The 24,784-nt window shown below is 37.4% G+C and overlaps 1 protein-coding gene across 1 annotated transcript in view; it reads left to right on the plus strand.

The window, feature by feature from the left end:
* The window catches only part of ITGA2B (integrin subunit alpha 2b), a 194,612-nt gene that overhangs the window by 65,693 nt on the left and 104,135 nt on the right, over nt 1-24,784 (plus strand). The window contains exons 9-11 of the mRNA XM_053699977.1: nt 5,429-5,473; nt 6,230-6,273; nt 6,401-6,460. Coding sequence (XP_053555952.1) covers nt 5,429-5,473; nt 6,230-6,273; nt 6,401-6,460 — 149 coding nt within the window. The remainder of the gene's footprint in view (nt 1-5,428; nt 5,474-6,229; nt 6,274-6,400; nt 6,461-24,784) is intronic.

Genomic DNA, 24,784 nt, shown 5'->3' on the forward strand with positions numbered 1-24,784 from the left:
TGCAGCATTCTTCCATTGACTATGATACCTGAGCTAAAGGTAGCGCTATTTGTGAACTGGATGTTGGATTGGTTTTGGTTCCAAGACGCCAATCTGGTTCTTGGTTATTCTCATGGAAGTCCTGGCATTCTTGTCTCTGCATTCCTAATTTAGTTTGTGCCTCAAGCCTCACCCTGATTGAAAAGTCCAAAAGATAGCAGCAGCTTGAATAAAAATTTGATTCATGAAGTATAGTAGAAAGACAATGTTTCTGGCTTTTAAGGACATGGCTAAGGACATTTGGGGATGAAACATTGTCATTGTTCTATGCTTCTTCATTAAAAGTTTTTTGGGGGTTTTTTGCTGTGGATTTTTTTGATGTGCAGTTACTCTGACAGCTTATATGCTTTATTTACACATGTTCTGGTCTGGGTTTTTTTTTGTAAGTTCTGTACTCTGATTGAAGGACTGATTTATTGGTTACTGACCTCTAGAACAGAACTTTTGACTTTTCTTTCACCTGCTCCCTTTTCTGTGATGTTTGGTTCCTGACAGATGTTCTGGTATTGAATTTAAGCTTGGCTTTTAACTGCTCTCTTTCATTAACTCTGTGTGCTGTCATCTGGTTCTGCTTATCTGGTAACAATATTGGCTTGTTCCCAACATTTGCACTTACTTCAAACTTGTTTCCAATATATATGCCTTATATATAAAAAAGCCAGCATGGATCCAGCAGAGATGGTGAATGTTATCAGCACTTTGTCACAGCAGCTTACAGCACTTCTATGCAAGACGTATAGGCCTTGCAGTTAAATTCAGGGCCGTCTTTAACACAGGGCAAAAGGGGCAGCTGCCCAGGGCCCAGTCTTTGTTGAGGGGCCCAAGAGTCCTTAAAACAATATATATATTTTTTGGTTCATTCCAGACTGCTAATGTCATGTGACATGGGGGGGGGGACACAGTCAGTCCTATTACTGTCACAGTCAAAAGTTCTCTGCTTATATTTATTTGTGAGAAACTGTGCCAGACCATGCCGGTGTCATGCCAAGCTAGTGCCACGTGCTATTTTAGATGTGCACTGTGCAGCACTGAATGCTAAGCCCTAACTCTGCATCTATCCAATCCCACTGCATCAGAAAAGGTCCTGCTGGGGTTATCACTGTTACCAGGTTACTGCTCTGGTGGTGGGGATTGTTTCTGGGTAGGGCTGACTGTAGGCGCATGCAACAGAAAGCTGGAGCGGCAGGCACGTGAGGATTTGGGCATCTGTGCAGCTGCACACACTGCTCTCTTCAGTCTTGAGGCTGTGTGACTCGTCTCACACTGTATCCATGCAGCCTTGGGCAGACAGCATCCAGTCTGCTGGTTCCCTTAGCCCTACTCTTTCTGCTGTGGCCCTAAGATCAACTAACTGAAGTCTGTTAGGGGAACTGTGCTTTGTAGAAAGGTGTCAGTGGGAAGAATAAGTGAGTGCACACATGCCCCTCCCCCATGCAGCATTGTCTAGTGCCGGATGAGAGGGAACTTGTTCCTAGCAAAGAAGTGACGTGCTGCTGTGGCTGATGTATAGTGTCATGCTGATACTTCACACATTAATGTAAGGTTTATTTTTATAGTTTTTTTCTCTCTCTGTCTCAGATTTTACAGCTTCCCATAGTAGTTCTGCTGTTCCAACCAGTAAACTTATATTTGTCTGCAACAGGAGACACTCGTTCTACATTCATTCTTTACAGATGCATTCATCATCAGACCCTACTTCTTTAGAGGGACCTATGTAGATTGGTGCAATAAGAGGACCTGTCTCCTCCGATACTGTCAAGTGAAGCCTAAGAGGGAGTCAAAGGAAGGTAATAAGGATTCAGTAGAAGTGTTTTTGAATACTTCTCTTCCTGTTGCATCATATATATCAGTTTCTCTTTCCTTGCAGTGGTACGCAAGATAAACTTTGATTAATGCCGTTATTGATTCAGGGGCGCGATCCGATAAAGATCGTAGTTTGCGGCGCAAGAGAGGGAACCCCCGCCGCCCGCAGTTTCAGCTCGCAACTCGAGCTATCCTATATACGGCGCTGTCAGAGGCTAAAGTGCCGTAAGTCTGACAAACCAGTGATGTCCAGAAATCTGCATAAGTGCAAATTTCTGGAGTCGCCAGTGACTTACGGCACTTTAGAAACTGCCGGCGCCTACAAAACCTGACTAAGTTATTAAATCTCCCGTACTGTCTAACGCTCCTCCCAAACATAGCCCGACACGTCTAACCCTCTGTTCGCTATCCCCCCTCACTATCCTAACAATAAAACATGTATTAACCCCTAAACAGCCGCTCCCGGACCCCGCCGCCATCTATATTAAATCTATAACCCCCTAATGTGAGCCCCTACCCCGCCGCCATCTACCTTACCTACCCCCTAAAGTGAGCCCCTACCCCGCCGCCATCTACCTTACCTACCCCCTAAAATGAGCTCATACCCCGCCGCCATCTACCTTACCTACCCCCTAAAGTGAGCTCCTACCCCGCCGCCATCTACCTTACCTACCCCCTAAAGTGAGCCCCTTACACCGCCGCCATCTACCTTACCTACCCCCTAAAGTGAGCCCCTTACACCGCCGCCATCTATTTTATAAATATTAACCCCTAATTTAATCCCCCTACACCGCCGCAAGCTATATTAACTATATTAACTCTAATTATATTAGGGTTAATATAGTTAATATCGTTATTATATATATATATATTAAGTATAATAACCCTATCTAATCCCTAACTAAATTCTTAATAAAATAGATCTAATTAATATTAATATTATTAATTAAAATATTCCTTTTTAAATCTAAATACTTATAAAATAAACCCTAAGATAGCTACAATGTAATTAATAATTACATTGTAGCTATTTTAGGGTTTATATTTATTTTACAGGTAACTTGGCATTTATTTTAACTAGGTACAATAGCTATTAAATAGTTAATAACTATTTAATAGCTACCTAGTTAAAATAATTACCAATTTACCTGTAAAATAAATCCTAACCTAAGTTACAAATACACCTACACTATCAATAAATTAAATAAACTACAAATATCTAAACTAAAATACAATTAAATAAACTAAACTAAATTACAAAAACAAAAACAAACACTAAATTACAAAAAATAAAAAAATATTACAAGATTTTTAAGCTAATTACACCTATTCTAAGCCCCCTAATAAAATAATAAAGCCCCCCAAAATAAAAAATTGTCCCTACCCTATTCTAAATTAAAAAAGTTCACAGCTTTTTTACCTTACCAGCCCTTAAAAGGGCCTTTTGCGGGGCATGCCCCAAAGAATTCAGCTATTTTGATTTAAATAAACATACAATACCCCCCCCCAACATTACAACCCACCACCCACATACCCCTATTCTAAACTTTCTCACTTTAGGGGGTATCTAATGTAGCTGGCGACGGTGTAGGGGGATCACATTAGGGAGTTATACTTTTAATGTAGGTGGCGGCGGGGTCCGGGAGCGGCGGTTTAGGGATTAATAACTTTATTAGGGATTGCGGCGGGGGATCACGGTTGACAGGTAGATCGACATTGCGCATGCGTTAGGTGTTAGGTTTTATTTAGCAGGTAGTTTAGGGAGTTACGGGGCTCCAATAGACAGCATAAGGCTTACTACGGCTGCATTTTGTGGCGAGGTGAAAATGGAGTAAGATTTCTCCATTTTCGCCACGTAAGTCCTTACGCTGTATATTGGATACCAAACTGCGCTTGTTTGGTATACCTGCCTATGGCCCAAAAAACTACGGGCGAAGGCAGAAATATACGAGCGTAACTTCTAGGTTACGCCGTATATGTGATACCAAACCAGCGCAAATTTCGGCGTCGCCAGCTTTTGCGGGCGACGCTGCATATCGGATTGGGCCCCAGATGCATATGGCTGTTTACTTAATTCTACCCTTGAAAGTAATATCATTATCCTGCTTTAATCAAAGGCCTCTCCAATTTAACTGTTTGTAGCTGAAGGCAGTCTGATGAAATGTGTTCTAAAAGAGGCTGTTCCAGTCATTGTTATGATGAGTTCTGGTCATAAATACACTTAACAGTTTGATGTAGTTGATTCTTCTTTATTTCCTGTCATTTGGGGCTTACCCTGGTTAAAAACGTACAATTCATCAATAAATTGGGATAATGACCGTGTAACTTTTGCTTCTGTCTTGTCAGAATTCCTGCTTATGCCAGCCTTCTATGCTTTTGAGTGTTCATTGAGGCATTCTGGAGACCTTACCTGAATAATACAGGGACTTTTCTGATGTGTTTGAGAAGAAGGGGGCAGATCGACTTCCTCCTAGTCGTGGTGACTGCTCTATTGATTTTGCAAAAGCGTTCATCAGGCACTTCTCCAGCTGGGGCAGGAATCTTTTTTAAGGAAAATAAAGATAGGGGCCTGAAGACTTTGGCCCAGATTTATCAATGAGTCAGAGTGCCGTCAGCTGCATAAGCAAACCTGTAGCCGCCTTACTATCTGGCTCATAGTGTGCCCTATAGAGTTTTCAACAATATTACAATACTATTATCTGAAGCAGGTATCTTTTGCAAATAGACACTTTGAGTACCTTGTCATGGCATTTGGATTGTGTAATGCTCCCGCTACATTTCAATATTGTCTTAATGATATTTTCAGAGACTTGTTAGATGCCTATATCTGGATGATATCCTGGTCTTCTTTCCTTTTCAAGATTTGCATGGTGCCAATTTTCAGACTATATTATTGAGACTGAGAGCTTATCGTTGGAGACGTGTCAATTCTCTGTTCCTTCTGTAAATTTTTGGGATACTTCCTTTCCCCAGATTATATTAGGATGGATCCTTAGAAGGTTTCTGCGATAATGTTATGCATTATTAGAAGTCAAGTTCATTTTGATTGGACACCAGAGGCTTAGTCAGCTTTTGAAAAACTTAATGGTATGTTTACATTGGCTCCAATTTTTATTAAAACAGATGCTTAGATACCTTTCTATTATGCTATTTTTTCTCAAAGGGCAGATACCAAGGATCAGATGCACCTTGCTTTCTTTTCCCAACCACCTGACTTCTGCAAAAGAGAACTATAATGTGGGAGATTGTAAACTGCTGGTGATTGTGTGCTTTTGAAGAATGAAAGCATTTTTTTGAAAATTGTTAATTTGAAACTGCTTCATGGCATATTTGAGTCATAGTTTTCTACAGTTTAACAACCATTTAAATATAAAAAAATATTCCATTGTCTTGATAAAAAGTTTGACACCCCTGTTTTAATCTATTAAACACAGATATTACAGTTATATAGTTATAAGATAACTTGGCTACTAATTGTGTCTGAGACTTTAGTCTATTACATAAGTACGTTACCTTCCTTGATAGTAAAGCGTGAAAATGCAATTAGTGTTTATGTGACAATGTTTCCTTCTTGCCTATACTGCAGGGTTCTCCGTTGCTATAGGAGAGTTTACAGACGACAGTACCCCAGGTAAATAAAAAGGGAAGATGGATCAGGGGTAGGGTGTGTTACAGAGCATATGGGGATAAAGATGGCAGAAAAATGATCCGGTGGTTGGTTAGGTAAGCTGATGTCAGTGCCAGACTGGGAATAAAACACAGCCATATTTTCCATTGAGTCCATAGAATGCACACACGCCATGTTTCTCAAGAGGATTACTAGGATATTGCTTCCCCAAATATTTTTTTCCATAATTAAATTATTTAAGTTTGTAATAAAAAAATGTTTCTCAAGAGGATTACTAGGATATTGCTTCCCCAAATATTTTTTTCCATAATTAAATTATTTAAGTTTGTAATAAAAAATGCTACAACCCAATTTCATCCATGACTCAAAAAGACACTCTAAACACTGTTTCACAGTGTGACTGGAGTAGGCAATAGAAACCATTCAAAGAAGGGCTACTAAAATGGTACATGGTCTAGGAAATAAAACCTTACAAGGAAATACTTTGTGACCTTAACACCTATAGCTCAGAGGTGAAAAGAAGAGAGATGATACAGCTGTATTGCCTCACCAGTAGCACTACCCCCTTAAATTGTATCTTGCCTACTCCAGCTGATGAGGCCCACTGGGAAATCTCCTGGTGTCCTGGTAGACCAATCCGGCTTTGGATGCTGTAATTTTGGTTTGATGGAAGAGGGAATTGAGGAATGGGAAAATAGGGGAAGAAGAGCTATTTGGTTATTTAGTGAACTTATCAATGTGTCTCTCTTTATCTTTCAGAATTTGTTGTAGGAAGTCCAAATTTTTTTAAAACAGAGGGCATTGTGAGTATTGGGTATGGTAGTGTGCATAATTGTCTCAGAAATGCTGTCTGACACACACTATAGTGGGAGAGGTCTAATGAGTTTATGCCTTGATCAAGTAATATCTGTGTCTTTTTTTTTGGAACAGGTTACAATTCACAGGAACTTTGAATTAACGAGAAGCATTTACAGTTTCAAAGGACAGCAGGTATGTATAACCATCAGTTTAACTGGTGAAATTGTGTAACCATCTTACATTACTAAGCAAGCTTAGTGTTCTAAACAGATGCTGTCTTATGGCATTTATAGTCTTAGGCAGAAATATGTGCGTGGTCCAGTATTATTGGGTACACATGTATGTAACTAGCAAGTTGGGCAAAAACAAATTGGATGTGGTAAATTTGTACTTGGTGGACACTAACTGATTGGTCAACTAAGTCCAGATATAAGCAACCAGTTCTTTATAATACAACTACTACTAACTTTCACTCCATTTAGTCTTTTGTGCAAAAATATATAAGAATACGTACGGTGTGAGTGGAGGGTATGTAATCTCAACTTTAAGAATCAAACGGCTAGATTAAGAGTTGGGCGGTAGCCATCAAAACCAGCGTTAGAGGCTCCTAACGCTGGTTTTTAACGCCCTCTGGTATTTGGAGTCAGTCAGGAAAGGTTCTAACGCTCACTTTCCAGCCGCGACTTTTCCATACCGCAGATCCCCTTACGTCAATTGCGTATCCTATCTTTTCAATGGGATCTTTCTAACGCCGGTATTTAGAGTCGTGGCTGGAGTGAGCGTTAGAAATCTAACGACAAAACTCCAGCCGCAGAAAAAAAACAGTAGTTAAGAGCTTTCTGGGCTAACGCCGGTTCATAAAGCTCTTAACTACTGTGCTCTAAAGTACACTAACACCCATAAAATACCTATGTACCCCTAAACCGAGGTCCCCCCACATCGCCGCCACTATAATAAAAAATTTTAACCCCTAATCTGCCGACCGCACACCGCCGCAACCTACATTATCCCTATGTACCCCTAATCTGCTGCCCCTAACACCGCCTCCCCCTACATAATATTTATTAACCCCTAATCTGCCCCCCTCAACGTCGCCTCCACCTGCCTACACTTATTAACCCCTAATCTGCCGAGCGGACCGCAGCGCTACTATAATAAAGTTATTAACCCCTAATCCGCCTCACTCCCGCCTCAATAACCCTTTAATAAATAGTATTAACCCCTAATCTGCCCTCCCTAACATCGCCGACACCTAACTTCAAACATTAACCCCTAATCTGCCGACCGGAGCTCACCACTATTCTAATACATTTTTTAACCCCTAAAGCTAATTCTAACCCTAACACCCCCCTAAGTTAAATATAATTTTATTCTAACAAAATAAATGAACTCTTATTAAATAAATTTTTCCTATTTAAAGCTAAATACTTACCTGTAAAATAAATCCTAATATAGCTACAATATAAATTATAATTATATTGTAGCTATTTTAGGATTAATATTTATTTTACAGGCAACTTTGTATTTATTTTAACCAGGTACAATAGCTATTAAATAGTTAATAACTATTTAATAGTTACCTAGTTAAAATAATTACAAAATTACCTGTAAAATAAATCCTAACCTAAGTTACAATTAAACCTAACACTACACTATCAATAAATAAATTAAATAAACTACCTACAATTATCTACAATTAAACCTAACACTACACTATCAATAAATAAATTAAATACAATTCCTACAAATAAATACATTTAAATAAACTAAAGTACAAAAAATAAAAAAGAACTAAGTTACAAAAAATAAAAAAATATTTACAAACATAAGAAAAATCTTACAACAATTTTAAACTAATTACACCTACTCTAAGCCACCTAATAAAATAACAAAGCCCCCCAAAATGAAAAAAATCCCTACCCTATTCTAAATTTAAAAAGTTCAAAGCTCTTTTACCTTACCAGCCCTGAAAAGGGCCATTTGCGGGGCATGCCCCAAAAAATTCAGCTCTTTTGCCTGTAAAAAAAACATACAATACCCCCCCCCCAACATTACAACCCACCACCCACATACCCCTAATCTAACCCAAAGCCCCCTTAAATAAACCTAACACTAAGCCCCTGAAGATCTTCCTACCTTATCTTCACCTCGCCGGGTATCACCGATTGGTCCTGGCTCCGAAATCTTCATCCAACCCAAGCGGGGGCTGGCGATCCATCATCCGGTGGCTGAAGAGGTCCAGAAGAGGCTCCAAAGTCTTCATCCTATATGGGAAGAAGAGGCGATCCGGACCGGCAACCATCTTGATCCAAGCGGCATCTTCTATCTTCATCCGATGACGACCGGCTCCATCTTGAAGACCTCCAGCGCGGATCCGTCCTCTTCTTCCGACGACTTCCCGACGAATGACGGTTCCTTTAAGGGACATCATCCAAGATGGCGTCCCTTGAATTCCGATTGGCTGATAGAATTCTATCAGCCAATCGGAATTAAGGTAGGAAAATTCTGATTGGCTGATGGAATCAGCCAATCAGAATCAAGTTCAATCCGATTGGCTGATCCGATCAGCCAATCAGATTGAGCTCGCATTCTATTGGCTGATCGGAACAGCCAATAGAATGCAAGCTCAATCTGATTGGCTGATTGGATCAGCCAATCGGATTGAACTTGATTCTGATTGGCTGATTCCATCAGCCAATTAGAATTTTCCTACCTTAATTCCGATTGGCTGATAGAATCCTATCAGCCAATCGGAATTTGAGGGACGCCATCTTGGATGACGTCCCTTAAAGGAACCGTCATTCGTCGGGAAGTCGTCGGAAGAAGAGGACGGATCCACGCTGGAGGTCTTCAAGATGGAGCCGGTCGTCATCGAATGAAGATAGAAGATGCCGCTTGGATCAAGATGGTTGCCGGTCCAGATCGCCTCTTCTTCCCGGATAGGATGAAGACTTTGGAGCCTCTTCTGGACCTCTTCAGCCGCCGGATGATGGATCGCCAGCCCCCGCTTGGGTTGGATGAAGATTTCGGAGCCAGGACCGATCGGTGATACCCGGCTAGGTGAAGATAAGGTAGGAAGATCTTCAGGGGCTTAGTGTTAGGTTTATTTAAGGGGGATTCGGGTTAGATTAGGGGTATGTGGGTGGTGGGTTGTAATGTTGGGGGGGTATTGTATGTTTTTTTTACAGGCAAAAGAGCTGAATTTTTTGGGGCATGCCCCGCAAATGGCCCTTTTCAGGGCTGGTAAGGTAAAAGAGCTTTGAACTTTTTAAATTTAGAATAGGGTAGGGCATTTTTTTATTTTGGGGGGCTTTGTTATTTTATTAGGGGGCTTAGAGTAAGTGTAATTAGTTTAAAATTGTTGTAAGATTTTTCTTATGTTTGTAAATATTTTTTATTTTTTGTAACTTAGTTCTCTTTTATTTTTTGTACTTTAGTTAGTTTATTTAAATGTATTTATTTGTAGGTATTGTATTTAATTAATTTATTGATAGTGTAGTGTTAGGTTTAATTGTAGGTAATTGTAGGTATTTTATTTAATTTATTTATTGATAGTGTAGTGTTAGGTTTAATTGTAACTTAGGTTAGGATTTATTTTACAGGTAATTTTGTTATTATTTTAACTAGGTAACTATTAAATAGTTAACTATTTAATAGCTATTGTACCTGGTTAAAATAATTACAAAGTTGCCTGTAAAATAAATATTAATCCTAAAATAGCTACAATGTAATTATTCGTTATATTGTAGCTATATTAGGGTTTATTTTACAGGTAAGTATTTAGCTTTAAATAGGAATAAGTTATTTAATAAGAGTTAATTTATTTAGTTAGAATAAAATTATATTTAACTTAGGGGGGTGTTAGGGCTAGAATTAGCTTTAGGGGTTAATAAATTTAATAGAGTAGCGGTGAGGTCCGGTCGGCAGATTAGGGGTTAATAATTGAAGTTAGGTGTCGGCGATGTTAGGGAGGGCAGATTAGGGGTTAATACTATGTATTATAGGGTTAGTGAGGCGGGAGTGAGGCGGATTAGGGGTTAATAACTTTATTATAATAGCGGCGCAGTCCGGTCGGCAGATTAGGGGTTAATAAGTGTAGGCAGGTGGAGGCGACGTTGTGGGGGGCAGATTAGGGGTTAATTAACATTATATAGAGGGCGGCGGTGTTAGGGGCAGCAGATTAGGGGTACATAGGGATAATGTAAGTAGCGGCGGTTTACGGAGCGGCAGATTAGGGGTTAAAAATAATATGCAGGGGTCAGCGATAGCGGGGACGGCAGAATAGGGGTTAATAAGTGTAAGGTTAGGGGTGTTTAGACTCGGGGTACATGTTAGGGTGTTAGGTGCAGACGTAGGAAGTGTTTCCCCATAGGAAACAATGGGGCTGCGTTAGGAGCTGAACTCGGCTTTTTTGCAGGTGTTAGGTTTTTTTTCAGCTCAAACAGCCCCATTGTTTCCTATGGGGGAATCGTGCACGAGCACGTTTTTTAGGCTGGCCACGTCCGTAAGCACTGCTGGTATCTAGAGTTGCAGTGGCGTTAAATTATGCTCTACGCTCCCTTTTTGGAGCCTAACGCACTGAAAACCCAGCCATTCTGTGAACTCTAAATACCAGCGGTATTTAAAAGGTGCGGGGGAAAAAAAGCACGCGTAGCTAATGCACCCCTTTGGCCGCAAAACTCTAAATCTAGGCGATAGAATGGTAGCTCTGCAGGTAAAATATCCACACACAAATAAATGTGTGTAAACTAATCCACTAAAAACTATTTTGATCACATTAAGATCATATTGTCTATTATGATATAAAATCATATCTGTCTAGCCACTCCTTCAGTGTCTTATTTTCTGTTGCCACTTTACCATCAAACCTGCTCAGTTCTGACTTTCCTGATTATCTCAATGCTTCTTCTCCTGGGAAAACAAAAAATAATCATATTATATATACACCACAACCAATAATATACATCATTGATAACTCAACTATCATCATTTGTCCACTGTGTTTTACACTTACATTGTTGCCTAATACCAGGCATCACTTCTATTTGAGGGACATTGGCAAAATGAGTCACTTTCTCCCTAGTGTCCTCCTCATACCATTTTGCCAGCCATGTGGCATTATGAAGTAGCCAAGTGGCATTATGAAATAACCGTGTGGGGGCTGTGTAATATTTTCTAATATGTGCAATAATAATTGAACATTTTTAATATTAGCTAATTTTAGATTAATATTGGCTAAACTTTTAGCTGGGTGATTAGTAAAATCATATGGGTGGTAAACTTGCTTAATAGGTCCTGGGGAGAACACCTTGAGGTTCACTTATCACTCAAAAAAAAAATCACTCATCATTGATCTTTTATTGATCTTCATTAAAAAAAAATGATTATCCCCACTCCACTTAGCTAAATGCCATGCTTTCTTTCATGTAATTAGCAAGAGTCCATGAGCTAGTGACGTATGGGATATACATTCCTACCAGGAGGGGCAAAGTTTCCCAAACCTCAAAATGCCTATAAATACACCCCTCACCACACCCACAAATCAGTTTTACAAACTTTGCCTCCTATGGAGGTGGTGAAGTAAGTTTGTGCTAGATTCTTCGTTGATATGCGCTCCGCAGCAGGTTGGAGCCCGGTTTTCCTCTCAGCGTGCAGTGAATGTAAGAGGGATGTGAAGAGAGTATTGCCTATTTGAATTCAATGATCTCCTTCTACGGGGTCTATTTCATAGGTTCTCTGTTATCGGTCGTAGAGATTCATCTCTTACCTCCCTTTTCAGATCGACGATATACTCTTATATATACCATTACCTCTACTGATTCTCGTTTCAGTACTGGTTTGGCTTTCTACTACATGTAGATGAGTGTCCTGGGGTAAGTAAGTCTTATTTTTGTGACACTCTAAGCTATGGTTGGGCACTTTTATATAAAGTTCTAAATATATGTGTTTAAACATTTATTTTCCTTGATTCAGGATGTTCAACATTCCTTATTTCAGACAGTCAGTTTCATTATTTGGGATAATGCATTTGAATAATCAATTTTTCTTACCTTAAAAATTGACTTTTTTTCCTGTGGGCTGTTAGGCTCGCGGGGGCTGAAAATGCTTTATTTTATTGCGTCATTCTTGGCGCAGACTTTTTTGGCGCAAAAATTTTCTTTGTCATTTCCGGTGTCATACTTATTGCCGGAAGTTGCGTCATTTTTTTGACGTTTTTGCGCCAAAAATGCCGGAGTCACCGGATGTGGCGTCATTTTTGCCGCTTAAAGCATTTAGGCGCCAAATAATGTGGGCGTCTTTTTTTTGGCGCTAAAAAAATATGGGCGTCATTATTGTCTCCACATTATTTAAGTCTCATTGTTTATTTGCTTCTGGTTGCTAGAAGCTTGTTCATTGGCATTTTTTTCCCATTCCTGAAACTGTCTTTTAAGGAATTTGATCAATTTTGCTTTATATGTTGTTTTTTCTATTACATATTGCAAGATGTCTTAGATTGACCCTGAATCAGAAGATACTTCTGGAAAATTGCTGCCTGACGCTGGATCTACCAAAGTTAAGTGTATCTGTTGTAAACTTGTGGTAACTGTTCCTCCGGCTGTTGTTTGTAATGAATGTCATGACAAACTTGTTAATGCAGATAATATTTCCTTTAGTAATGTTCCATTACCTGTTGCTGTTCCATCAACATCTAATATTCAGGGTGTTCCTGTTAACATAAGAGATTTTGTTTCTAAATCTATTAAGAAGGCTATGTCTGTTATTCCTCCTTCTAGTAAACGTAAAAGGTCTTTTAAAACTTCTCATTTTTCAGATGAATTTTTAAATGAACATCATCATTCTGATTCTGATAATGATTCTTCTGGTTCAGAGGATTCTGTTTCAGAGGTTGATACTGATAAATCTTCATATTTATTTAAAATGGAATTTATTTGTTCTTTCCTTAAAGAAGTCTTAATTGCATTAGAAATAGAGGAATCTGGTCCTCTTGATACTAAATCTAAACGTTTGAATACGGTTTTTAAACCTCCTGTAGTTATTCCAGAGGTTTTTCCCGTCCCTGATGCTATTTCTGAAGTAATTTCCAGGGAATGGAATAATTTGGGTAATTCATTTACTCTTTCTAAACGGTTTCAGCAATTATATCCTGTGCCATCTGACAGATTAGAGTTTTGGGACAAAATCCCTAAGGTTGATGGGGCTATCTCTACTCTTGCTAAACGTACTACTATTCCTACGGCAGATAGTACTTCCTTTAAGGATCCTTTAGATAGGAAAATTGAATCCTTTCTAAGAAAAGCTTACTTATGTTCAGGTAATCTTCTTAGACCTGCTATATCTTTGGCGGATGTTGCTGCAGCTTCAACTTTCTGGTTGGAAGCTTTAGCACAACAAGTAACAGATCATAATACTCATAGCATTGTTAATCTTCTTCAACATGCTAATAATTTTATTTGTGATGCCATCTTTGATATCATTAGGGTTGATGTCAGGTATATGTCTTTAGCTATTTTAGCTAGAAGAGCTTTATGGCTTAAAACTTGGAATGCTGATATGTCTTCTAAGTTAACTTTGCTTTCCCTTTCTTTCCAGGGTAATAAATTGTTTGGTTCACAGTTGGATTCTATTATTTCAACTGTTACTGGGGGGAAAGGAACTTTTTTACCACAGGATAAAAAATCTAAAGGTAAATTTAGGTCTGCTAATCGTTTTCGTTCCTTTCGTCACAATAAGGAACAAAAGCCTGATCCTTCCCCTACAGGAGCGGTATCAGTTTGGAAACCATCTCCAGTCTGGAATAAATCCAAGCCTTTTAGAAAGCCAAAGCCAGCTCCCAAGTCCACATGAAGGTGCGGCCCTCATTCCAGCCCAGCTGGTAGGGGGCAGATTACGATTTTTCAAGGAAATTTGGATCAATTCGATTCACAATCTTTGGATTCAGAACATTGTTTCACAAGGGTACAGAATAGGCTTCAAGATAAGGCCTCCTGCAAGAAGATTTTTTCTTTCCCGTGTCCCAATAAATCCAGTGAAGGCTCAAGCATTTCTGAAATGTGTTTCAGATCTAGAGTTGGCTAGAGTAATTATGCCAGTTCCAGTTCTGGAACAGGGGCTGGGGTTTTACTCAAATCTCTTCATTGTACCAAAGAAGGAGAATTCCTTCAGACCAGTTCTGGATTTAAAAATATTGAATCGTTATGTAAGGATACCAACATTCAAAATGGTAACTAGGACTATTCTGCCTTTTGTTCAGCAAGGGCATTATATGTCCACAATAGATTTACAAGATGCATATCTGCATATTCCGATTCATCCAGATCACTATCAGTTTCTGAGATTCTCTTTCCTAGACAAGCATTACCAGTTTGTGGCTCTGCCGTTTGGCCTAGCAACAGCTCCAAGGATTTTTACAAAGGTTCTCGGTGCCCTTCTATCTGTAATCAGAGAACAGGGTATTGTGGTATTTCCTTATTTGGACGATATCTTGGTACTTGCTCAGTCTTCACATTTAGCAGAATCTCATACGAATCGACTTGTATCGTTTCTTCGAGAACATGGTTGGAGGATCAATTTACCAAAGAGTTCGTTGATTCCTCAGACAAGGGTAACCTTTTTAGGTTTCCAGATAGATTCTGTGTCCATGACTCTGTCTCTGACGGACAAGAGACGTCTGAAATTGGTTTCAGCTTGTCGAAGCCTTCAGTCTCAATCATTCCCTTCGGTAGCCTTATGCATGGAAATTCTAGGTCTTATGACTGCTGCATCGGACGCGATCCCCTTTGCTCGTTTTCACATGCGACCTCTTCAGCTCTGTATGCTGAACCAGTGGTGCAGGGATTATACAAAGATATCTCAATTAATATCTTTAAAACCGATTGTACGACACTCTCTGACGTGGTGGACAGACCACCATCGTTTAGTTCAGGGGGCTTCTTTTGTTCTTCCGACCTGGACTGTGATCTCAACAGATGCAAGTCTGACAGGTTGGGGAGCTGTATGGGGGTCTCTGACAGCACAAGGGGTTTGGGAATCTCAGGAGGCGAGATTACCAATCAACATTTTGGAACTCCGTGCAATTTTCAGAGCTCTTCAGTCGTGGCCTCTTCTAAAGAAAGTCGTTCATTTGTTTCCAGACGGACAATGTCACAACCGTGGCATATGTCAATCATCAAGGAGGGACTCACAGTCCTCTGGCTATGAAAGAAGTATCTCGAATACTTGTATGGGCGGAATCCAGCTCCTGTCTAATTTCTGCGGTTCATATCCCAGGTATAGACAATTGGGAAGCGGATTATCTCAGTCGCCAAACGTTACATCCGGGCGAATGGTCTCTTCACCCAGAGGTATTTCTTCAGATTGTTCAAATGTGGGGACTTCCAGAAATAGATCTGATGGCTTCTCATCTAAACAAGAAGCTTCCCAGGTATCTGTCCAGATCCAGGGATCCTCAGGCGGAAGCAGTGGATGCATTGTCACTTCCTTGGAAGTATCATCCTGCTTATATCTTTCCGCCTCTAGTTCTTCTTCCAAGAGTAATTTCCAAGATTCTAAAGGAGCGTTCGTTTGTTCTGCTGGTGGTTCCAGCATAACCTCACAGGTTTTGGTATGCGTTTCTTGTCCGGATGGCTACTTGCCAACCGTGGACTCTTCCGTTAAGACCAGACCTTCTATCGCAAGGTCCCTTTTTCCATCAGGATCTCAAATCCTTAAAATTGAAGGTATGGAGATTGAACGCTTGATTCTCAGTCATAGAGGTTTCTCTGACTCCGTAATTAATACTATGTTACAGGCTCGTAAATCTGTATCTAGGAAGATATATTATCGAGTCTGGAAGACTTATATTTCTTGGTGTTCTTCTCATCATTTTTCTTGGCATTCTTTTAGAATTCCTAGAATTTTACAGTTTCTTCAGGATGGTTTGGATAAAGGTTTGTCTGTAAGTTCCTTGAAAGGACAAATCTCTGCTCTTTCTGTTCTTTTTCACAGAAAGATTGCTAGTCTTCCTGATATTCTTTGTTTTGTACAGGCTTTGGTTCGTATAAAACCTGTTATTAAGTCAATTTCTCCTCCTTGGAGTTTGAATTTGGTTCTGGGGGCTCTTCAAGCTCCTCCGTTTGAACCTATGCATTCGCTGGATATTAAATTACTTTCTTGGAAAGTTTTGTTTCTTTTGGCCATCTCTTCTGCTAGAAGAGTTTCTGAATTATCTGCTCGTTCTTGTGAGTCTCCTTTTCTGATTATTTATCAGGATAAGGCGGTGTTGCGAACTTCATTTAAATTTTTACCTAAGGTTGTGAATTCTAACAACATTAGTAGAGAAATTGTGGTTCCTTCATTGTGTCCTAATCCTAAGAACTCTAAGGAAAGATCGTTGCATTCTTTGGATGTAGTTAGAGCTTTGAAATATTATGTTGAAGCTACTAAAGATTTCCGAAAGACTTCTAGTCTATTTGTTATCTTTTCTGGTTCTAGGAAAGGTCAGAAGGCCTCTGCCATTTCTTTGGCGTCTTGGTTAAAGTCTTTGATTCATCATGCTTATGTTGAGTCGGATAGAACTCCGCCTCAAAGGATTACAGCTCATTCGACTAGGTCAGTCTCTACTTCCTGGGCATTTAAGAATGAAGCTTCGGTTGATCAGATTTGCAAAGCAGCAACTTGGTCTTCTTTGCATACTTTTACTAAATTCTACCATTTTGATGTGTTTTCTTCTTCTGAAGCAGTTTTTGGTAGAAAAGTACTTCAGGCAGCTGTTTCAGTTTGATTCTTCTGCTTATAATTTCAGTTTTTTTCATTATAAGATTTAAACTTTGTTTTGGGTGTGGATTATTTTTCAGCGGAATTGGCTGTCTTTATTTTATCCCTCCCTCTCTAGTGACTCTTGCGTGGAAGATCCACATCTTGGGTATTCATTTTCCCATACGTCACTAGCTCATGGACTCTTGCTAATTAAATGAAAGAGAACATAATTTATGTAAGAACTTACCTGATAAATTCATTTATTTCATATTAGCAAGAGTCCATGAGGCCCGCCCTTTTTGTGGTGGTTATGATTTTTTTGTATAAAGCACAATTATTCCAATTCCTTATTTTTTATGCTTTCGCACTTTTTTCTTATCACCCCACTTCTTGGCTATTCGTTAAACTGATTTGTGGGTGTGGTGAGGGGTGTATTTATAGGCATTTTGAGGTTTGGGAAACTTTGCCCCTCCTGGTAGGAATGTATATCCCATACGTCACTAGCTCATGGACTCTTGCTAATATGAAAGAAATGAATTTATCAGGTAAGTTCTTACATAAATTATGTTTTTCCACTTCACTCACAGTTCATCCTCTGCTGCCAGTAGATTCAAACCTTCAGCCCCAACAACCATATTAGGCTACATACACCCCTAGCTGGCTTCAATAATAATTCTCCTCCTTTGTTCTCTCACCACCTCACACTCTTCGGGGGAATTTTCACACTGCACATATCCTGTCAAACTCTATCCTATCTATTTATAGAATCCTATTATTTAAAGGAACAGGAAACACCAATATTTTCTTTCGTGATTTGGATAGAACATTTTATACAACTTTATAATTTACTTCTATTATCAATTTAGCTTCATTATCTTGTTATGCTTTAATGAAGGAATAACATTGCACTACTGGCAGCTAGCTGAACATAACTAGTTAGCCAATCACCAATCAGCAGCAGGATATGTGCATATAATTTTTCAACAAGTGATACCAAGAGAACAAAAGAACATTTGAAAATAGAAGTGAATTTAAGTGTCTTAAATTTACATGCTCTATCAGTATCATGCAAGTTTAATTTTGACTTTCCTATCTCTTTAAGCTTATATGGTTTGTCAACCAATATGAATTCTTCTAACTAGAATCTCAATATCCTCCATAGTCCAGACTTACAATCAACACTAACCACAAGCCACAACTATGTCATACATTTTATGCATTCTAGGGATCATGACTCTCTAATCGTTCTGTCTCATTCTGCTTTTCACTGTTTGATTAATATTATTTTTTCAGGTCTTAATTTGTGTGGCTGTTCTTTTGAGTTTGGGTGGCATTGTACTCATATGTTGTTTAGGGGTAACCCTTGGGTGCTGGGAAGGTTATTGGTAGAAGTACAGATAAGGGGAGCTAATTGTGTATATATAAACTTTATGGATTGAAATATCATCTATGTGCAAGGATTAGGTCAATATCGTGATTGGGTGAGACAAAAATAGAAATAATTAAACTTGAATTAAGTTCAAAGTGCTAAGATTACAACTCGTGAAAATATAAAGAGTACAACAAGAAAGAGTAATTAGAACAAGGTAGTCTAGATTAAATAAATATATAATACATTTATTACTAATACAAACAATGTTATACAGAATGTAGAGTAGAATATAATATTGTTGGTATAGAGCTCTTATACCCAATAATATAAAAAAAACTGCAGTGAAAAAGAATTAAAAATAAAGATTTTTAAAATGTGCTTGATAATATCTGCATGAAAAATTAACAATAGCCACCTATTATATAAAAATCTCTCAAAATCGTGGTGTTACAATGTTAATATGACAGTTATTTTGACTGATGTTATCGTCAAAAATTCTTATCAGAGTAATGCTCTGTTTTTTAGGAGATAATGTTATTGTAACCGTTTTCCACTTGAACAATATGTAACTAAAAAGTAGCTGATCGCTGTTTCTTACTCACGCTTGGATCTGTGTATGAAGAGAGGCGGACAAACAGTCCGTATGTTTCTTGGTCAGCTGACAGATGACGTGATGTCAGGGATCCGATTGGTTGTTAGTGTTCAACCTTTACACTGGAGCAAATTTTGAAAGTAAATTTTAATGAGATGCCGCTATTAGTAATAGCAATATTGTGATGAAATCCTTTTGGGCAAAATTTAACAAGAGGAGGTTGATGTGCTGGGGTTCTTTGCGCCTTGTGTGTTTAGAAAACACTGCGATGATAGCAAAAAACTCTTCTGGGAAATGATACTGTATACCTTCGTAAGGTTTGCCGGAGTCTCAATTTCCCATGTTAGATATTGCAAATGTTGATGTTACAGGTGTATTGCTTTGCTGGATTTCTCCCAGCTATAGGTGCTCTTGGATTTTCTATGCCCTGGGTAGGGATAATAGTATCTTAAAGGTGCTGAAACTGTTTACCTTCGTAAGGTTTGCAGGAGTTTCAGATTCAAGGAAGAAACTTTCAACAGTCTGTGCGGCAAGAGGGTTGTAGATAGCGATAGCCTGATCCTTTGATTTTGCAGTCTTTTGGTGACCGGCATAGATCGCTTGTATCTGATGTAGGAGTGAAATTTTAATATTAATCACTTTTGATTCTGGGTGTCCTGTGGGCAAATCTACGCGTTTCGGCCATAGCCTTTATCAAGATGCCCAAGGTGTGCAGGTGATTTACTTATAAAGGTGAAGTAGTGTCCTCATTGGTAGATTTTGAATCTGAATTAACCAATCCAATGGTTACTCAAGTTGTAATTGATTACAGTTATTCATGATTTTTCAACACTACGTATAATATAACAAATATTTAAATCTAATGTTTATCCAATATATACAACAAATACGGATCTCTATATAGAGGATTCTCTCTTTCGTATTATGTGAAGTAAAATAAACCAAGAATAGAGCAGTGGTTATTTACTAGTACATGAATTGTACCGGATAATTCTTAAATGGATAGATATATGAATTCACTTTGTAGCTCATTCTGAAGTGCTAATACAAATTATAAGTTATATTTAAGGCAGTAAAATATACCCTTATATGATCTAATATGTACATACAGAGAAGAACATTATTTTCTTTCAGTCTTATGGTTATAATTAATATTGTTTCCAAAACAATCTATTAATATATATATCCTACAAGATGGTTTATATGTAGCTTACGGATTCTTTTAAAATAGAAGTTTTTCTTTCCTAGTCTACATTATTATTTATATAGTCTAAGTATTTGTAGTGTGTAGTGCTAAATCTTTTGATATGTGCGTGGTTGTGATGAGCTAAAAAATTATATATATGTGTGTATATATATATATATATATATATATATATATATATATATATATATATATATAGATTCTGGGAATTGAATATTTATAATGTATATAAGAAAATTATAATGTTGAAAATATGAATTAAGATTACAAATAAGATTAAAAATAAAAAATAATAATAAAAGTAAAAATGAAAATAAAAATATAAATAATTTATCTGGTTTGGTCCTTAATCTTGAAATTTTCTACAAGGAATAGCTTTGGAATTATTATGAATTTGGAGGTGGAATTTGGGGATTTAAAGCGATATGTTTAAAGGGTTTATTAATTTGATTTTTATTTAATCATTTATTTCTTCTATTCTATAGGGAATTAAATTGGGAAAGAATATATTATGTTATTCCAGTAATATAATATGAGTGTTTAGATAAGGAAGTTAAGGTCCAACTCCATATATAGTCCATCAGGATGGAGAGTTTTAAAGGAATAAATATATTCTGCTTCTTTTCTACATGGGAAGGTTATGTAGAGGGGCAATAACCAAGGTGAGGGGAGCTAAAGGTATAATATGTGGTGATTGTATGTTACTGTGTAACCTAAATAAAAGTTTATGCTTAAGCGTTATGGTTGAAAAAATAATATATTTATTTTAAAACACTTTAAAACATGTGCATAATAAAAGTATAGAGCTCTATTACTTTAAGACATATAAAACAATATACAATATACAATTTGTAATAACAATAATTGAAGATTGAAAATAGTTGCTAAAATATTGTACACTTATTTGCTTGCTTAAATATTGTACACTTTTTGCTTGCTTCTGTTGTCTATACGGTCTCTTTTGAGGCTTTAAAAGTTTAGTATTAATGTTCTTCTAGTACTCACGATTTTGTCTTGGGTGTAAAAGGCTTTTTAGCTTTATGGGGTTATAAAAAACCGTTGTGGAGGCAATATACGTTTGGAGTAAATACAGCCTTGAAGTTGACAATCTTGCTTTTTGTAGCTTTGGAGATTATTATGAACAAGCTGTTGATTTGTTTCTATTTCCTTTGTTAGGCTGATACAATGTATATCTCAAATTTGTTGTGCTAGAGAAAAATCTTAGCCGTTTGAACGCTGTTAAGGTGTTTTAATTTAAATTGAATTATCCGTTGGTCTCTGAGACTGTATACCCTATTTTGTGCTAGTATGCTATTCAGGGTTTGCAGGAGTCTCTAAGAGGCTTGTAGCGTTTGAAAATTCCTCAATCTTTAACAGGAGTTTGTTTGCGAAATTACCGTTGGTCTCTGAGACTGTTTACCCTTAAGATTTTGCTTGAGGTTGTTCAGGGTTTGCAGGAGTCTCTAAGAGGCAGTTCTGACTGTTGTCCGGTGGTTTTCTTCTTTTGCGCTTATTATTTCAAGCGCTAGATAGAGCTGAATTCGTTGAAGGGAAGATAGTTCTTGTCCCACAGTGTGGGCATAGACTGTCAAAGAGGGTGCACACTCAGGTGGGCAGATCTACGCGTTTCGGCGGGTGCCTTTATCAAGATGCCTCTGAGAGTGTTCGCGGTCCTTTTTAAAAAGGGGTAGGTAGCTCCTGATTGGTTAATTACAAATTCTTAGTTGACCAATATTTATGCAGATATTTGAGCAAAGTGTTCGGTTCCAATTTTAAGCTGTAGTACAGATTTGTGGAATGATATAATAATAACGTCTGCTAGAATGAAACTTTTAACATATAAAGCTATTCATAATTTCCTAAACTTAGTTGATCTGAATATGTGTTTAGTTTGTGTGTGCGCCCTCTAAATGATATAAATATACAGTATAATTTTGTGAATAAGTGAAGATAAACTCAATATAATAGTGAGTTGGAAAGAAGGGGGTGTTTTTGTTTTGGGACATATGTGATAACTTAGAATTTTTGTGTCCGCATGAAAAATGCTTTAATTATTTTGCTGTTTTGTTGCTGAATGTTGTGTAAAATTTGCGACAAATTTGGTATATTCCTCTGTGAGTATATGTGGATATAGAAATGTTTAAATCCATAAGTTTTAGATCAGAAAGTTTAAATCAAACTCCATATTTAATCCATGTGGATATAAAGTTTTAAAGGAGTAAATATATTCCGCTTCTTTTCTAAGTAGGAGGTTTTCTAGATTTCCCCCTCTGGGATTAAGGAAAACTTTTTTGACTCCCCAATATTTCAGGTGGTGAATATTGCCATTATGATATTCAGTAAAATGTTTGTATAGGTTGGTGCTAGTTGATTTATGTTCGATATGGTGAAGGTGTTCTCTTATGCGGTCTCTGAGCATGCGGCTAGTTTGGCCAAAGTATTGGTAACCACATAAACATTGTAAACAATAAATTACATTCTTATCTGAACATCGTATGATTTCCTTGATGTTGATATATTAGTTGTTATTATTAGATTTCAGGGTTTTAATTTTGCTGCTATGTTTGCATGATTTACATGATATACATGGAAAGAAGCCTTCAACTTTTTCTTTGTTAAGATCGAATGTATTAGGGTTGGGTATTTCCTTATTTTTGAATTCACTTGGTGATAGTATGTTTTTTAGATTTTTTGCTTTTTTAAAAATGATGTCGGGGTTATTTTTCAATCTATGTCCCAAAATTTGGTCATGTTTTATATAATGCCAGTGTTTGTTTAAAATCTTTTTGATTTCATGATGTTGTGAGTTGTATTGCGTTATAAAAGGAATAAATAAGGGATCGTTTTTGTTTTGGTTAGGTGCTGATTTTTGTTTTGGTGCGAGTATCAAGTTCCTATCCATTTCTTTTACCTCTAATTGTGTTTTCTCCAAAGTGTGGATGTTATATCTTTTTTCAATGAATCTTTGTTTTAGAGTTTCTGATTGGGTGGAGTATTGATTAATATCTGAACAATTTTTCCTGATTCTGGTGAATTGATTTTTGGGGATATTTGTTTTCCATTTATTTAGGTGGCAGCTTTTATTGTGTATGTAGTTATTGGCGTCTGTTTTTTTAAAAAAGGTTTTGGTTGTAATCATCATATTTTTAATTTCTATTTCTAAGTCCAAATAGTGAATTAAGTTTGTGCTAAATTCATGAGTGAAATTGAGGCCTAGTGTGTTGTTATTTAAGTCTTCTAGAAATAATTCTAGAAGTTCAGGTTCGCCTTTCCAAATTATAAATAGGTCATCTATATAGCGGTAATATAGCACAAGGTTCGCCCCCCATGGGCTAGAATTTATGTAATTATGTTCAAAATAACCCATGAATAGATTAGCATAACTGGGGGCGAACCTTGTGCCCATAGCAGTCCCCTTGTGTTGTAGAAAAATCTCTTCATTAAATAAAAAAGAGTTGTTATATAATATAAAATGGATACAATCAATTAGGAATTTATTTTGTTCTTTATTTAAATTTGGATCCTTATCTAAGAAGAATTTTATAGCTTTAAGCCCTTTTTGGTGATCTATGTTTGTGTATAGGGAATTTACATCACATGTTACTAAAAGGAAGTTTTCTTCCCAAGATATATCTTTTAGGGTGTTGAGTAGTTGAGTCGAGTCTTTTAGATAGGAGGGTAACTGGGAAACGTATGACTGTAAGAAGAAATCGACATATTGCGAAAGATTTGATGTGAGGGATCCTATGCCTGAAATGATAGGTCGTCCAGGGGGTTTAGTTAAGTTTTTATGGATTTTGGGAAGTATGTAAAAAGTAGGTGAAATGGGGTTTACAGTGTTTAGAAAATCAAATTCATTTTTTGTAAGTACTCCTGAGTTAAATGCTTTTATGAGAAGATCTTGTAGTTTTTTTGTTTGGTTTTTTAAGGGATTAGATCTTAATTTTTTATATGTTGTCTGGTCATTTAGAAGTCTGTACGATTCCTCTAAATAAAAAGATGTGTCCATAAGGACTATTCCTCCGCCCTTGTCTGCTTGCTTGATGGTGATTTCGTTATTATTTTTTAGATCTTTTATTATTTTTAGTTCCTTTTGAGTCATATTCTACTCTATGAATTTGTTTTGATCTAGTTTGTCTATATCTTGTTTGACCATTTTCTCAAAGAGTTTAATGTCTTCGCTTTTTTCATTTGTGGGATAGAACGTTGAGGGGGCTTTTAGATTAGTGTGTTTAAATTTTTGTTCATTTTCTTTGAGGGTTTTGTTCTCAAGAGGGTTCTTTATGAAATATCTTTTTAAGGTGAGTTTACGTATGTATTGGTTTATGTTTATGAGGGTTTCGAATTTATTTAATTTGCATGATGGGGCAAATGATAGGCCTTTACTTAGAACTGTTTTTTGAAGAGGATTCAATTGGTATTTACTTATGTTGAATATTCCTGTATGTTTTATTTCTGTCTTTTCGGGATTTTGTCTAGATTTTCTTCCGTTTCTCCTACCTCTAATCCTCGTTTGTTTCTTACGATTCTTTTTGGGAGGATGCGGTGTGTGTTGGTTTTTGATGTTCCTTCCCCTAAAGGGGCCTGTTCTAAAAAAACTTTCTGTTGTTCTGC

This window comes from Bombina bombina, chromosome 1, assembly GCF_027579735.1.
Source record: "Bombina bombina isolate aBomBom1 chromosome 1, aBomBom1.pri, whole genome shotgun sequence".
In the NCBI taxonomy this organism is placed as follows: Eukaryota; Metazoa; Chordata; class Amphibia; order Anura; family Bombinatoridae; genus Bombina; species Bombina bombina.